At 48.0% G+C, this 1,495-nt stretch overlaps 1 protein-coding gene across 1 annotated transcript; it reads left to right on the top strand.

The window, feature by feature from the left end:
* Nucleotides 1-449: 449 nt before the first annotated feature.
* Nucleotides 450-996, top strand: Pmar_PMAR029587 (hypothetical protein; the record flags this gene model as incomplete). The annotated part of the gene is made up of 1 exon (XM_002782761.1): nucleotides 450-996. A coding segment is annotated over one exon (547 nt), but the record flags the coding sequence as incomplete, so codon positions are not given.
* Nucleotides 997-1,495: the final 499 nt, after the last annotated feature.

Raw genomic sequence — 1,495 nt, 5'->3', positions numbered from 1 at the left:
CAAGTCCCTGGCATACAGTAGCTGCAGACGTTTTATCTGTCTCTACCCCTACTGGTCATAGACTACTCCTTACTGCTGTATGTCTTTTTAGTAGTTGGCCCGAGGTTAGAGAGCTGTCTTCAAAATCATCAAGGAATATTGCTGAGGCTCTTAAGAGTATGAATAGTTCCCTGGGGCCCTTCAAAGTTTTAAGGACTGACCGAGGGTCGGAATTCGGTGGTGAAGTTGACAACTATATCAAACAGATTGGTGCAGTCCACTCAGTGAGTTTACCGTACAGTCCGGTTGCTGTTATTGAACAGTTGAACAAGACCCTCCTCCAGAAGCTTCAGGGGGCATTCTATTCCCCTTTATGGACAAGGCAATCTTTTGCGAGTATTGTCGATGATATTCTCTGGGGATTACGTTCGACACCAACAACTGTTCATCATGTGGAACCTTTCTTAATTATGTATGGTAGATCTCTTCATCTCCGTCAAGCCCAGAATAGTCGTCAACGGGCCGAGGTTCATGAGAATATTCAAGATCTTCTCTCTGAACGCCGATCTGGGGCTATGTTACATGCCAAGCCTCCAGTTTCTCTGGCTCCTGGTACCATCGTTTTCGCCCGGAATCATGATTTGGACCGCAAGTACAAGGTTGGGAAACGTTGGAGTCTCATGAAGGTTCTTCGGCAAGAAGGGGTGAAGGTTTACCTCGTGGACTATGGCTCGTCTCCTCCTACTTCGCGTGTCCTGGAACGTCATGTACGGGAATGTTTGCCAGCACCACCAGAGTTCTTGGATAAGCCTTCGAAGACTGGACTACATTCTGTTACAAGGAGCAGTCGCAATGTTCAGCTCTCTTCGAAGCCTTTTTCGATGCCTCAGCAAGGCTCTCCTGCCAAATTCAAGATTCCTGTCCGTTACTCTTTGCGGGTGAAGGGGAAGTCTGCTGATGCCTCAGCAGCAAGCCATCCGCAGCATGTTGCTCATCAGGCAGATACAACCTCAGATGGTGATGTTCGTCGCTCGCGAGTATCTGGTCGAGCAATCCGAAAGCCTGTTCGATATGGATTCTAATCGTTTTTTGTGATTCATCATGTCTGCTCCCTGGCAGGAGGGAAACCTGCAGTATTTAACACAATTGGCTGTCCCATTTGTTCTCTCCCATTACTCAGCTGTCCCACTACTAAGCTAAGCTGTAATTTCTCTACTAATACATCCTAAACTATTCTCTTCCTATCCTCCTACATAATACGGATATCATCCGTGTTGAGTTGATATTCCAGGAATGCCTACGCCCCACACGTGACCCTTACTCGGGAGATAATCAATCTTACTTTTACTCGACATCCATCTAGCCTAGACGGGATCTCGAGTAAATGCCTAGATGATCCAGGTGACGCTTTGGCGCCTCTCGATAAGACCCCTTCCGAGGCGGACCTCACGCATCTACACCGGCTGGCATCACAGCGTATGATTCATGAGTCATGAATCATGACCCCGGCCGCTCG

This window comes from Perkinsus marinus (genome assembly GCF_000006405.1).
Source record: "Perkinsus marinus ATCC 50983 genomic scaffold scf_1104296938338, whole genome shotgun sequence".
In the NCBI taxonomy this organism is placed as follows: Eukaryota; Perkinsozoa; order Perkinsida; family Perkinsidae; genus Perkinsus; species Perkinsus marinus.
This window is presented reverse-complemented; position numbering and strand designations above follow the sequence as displayed.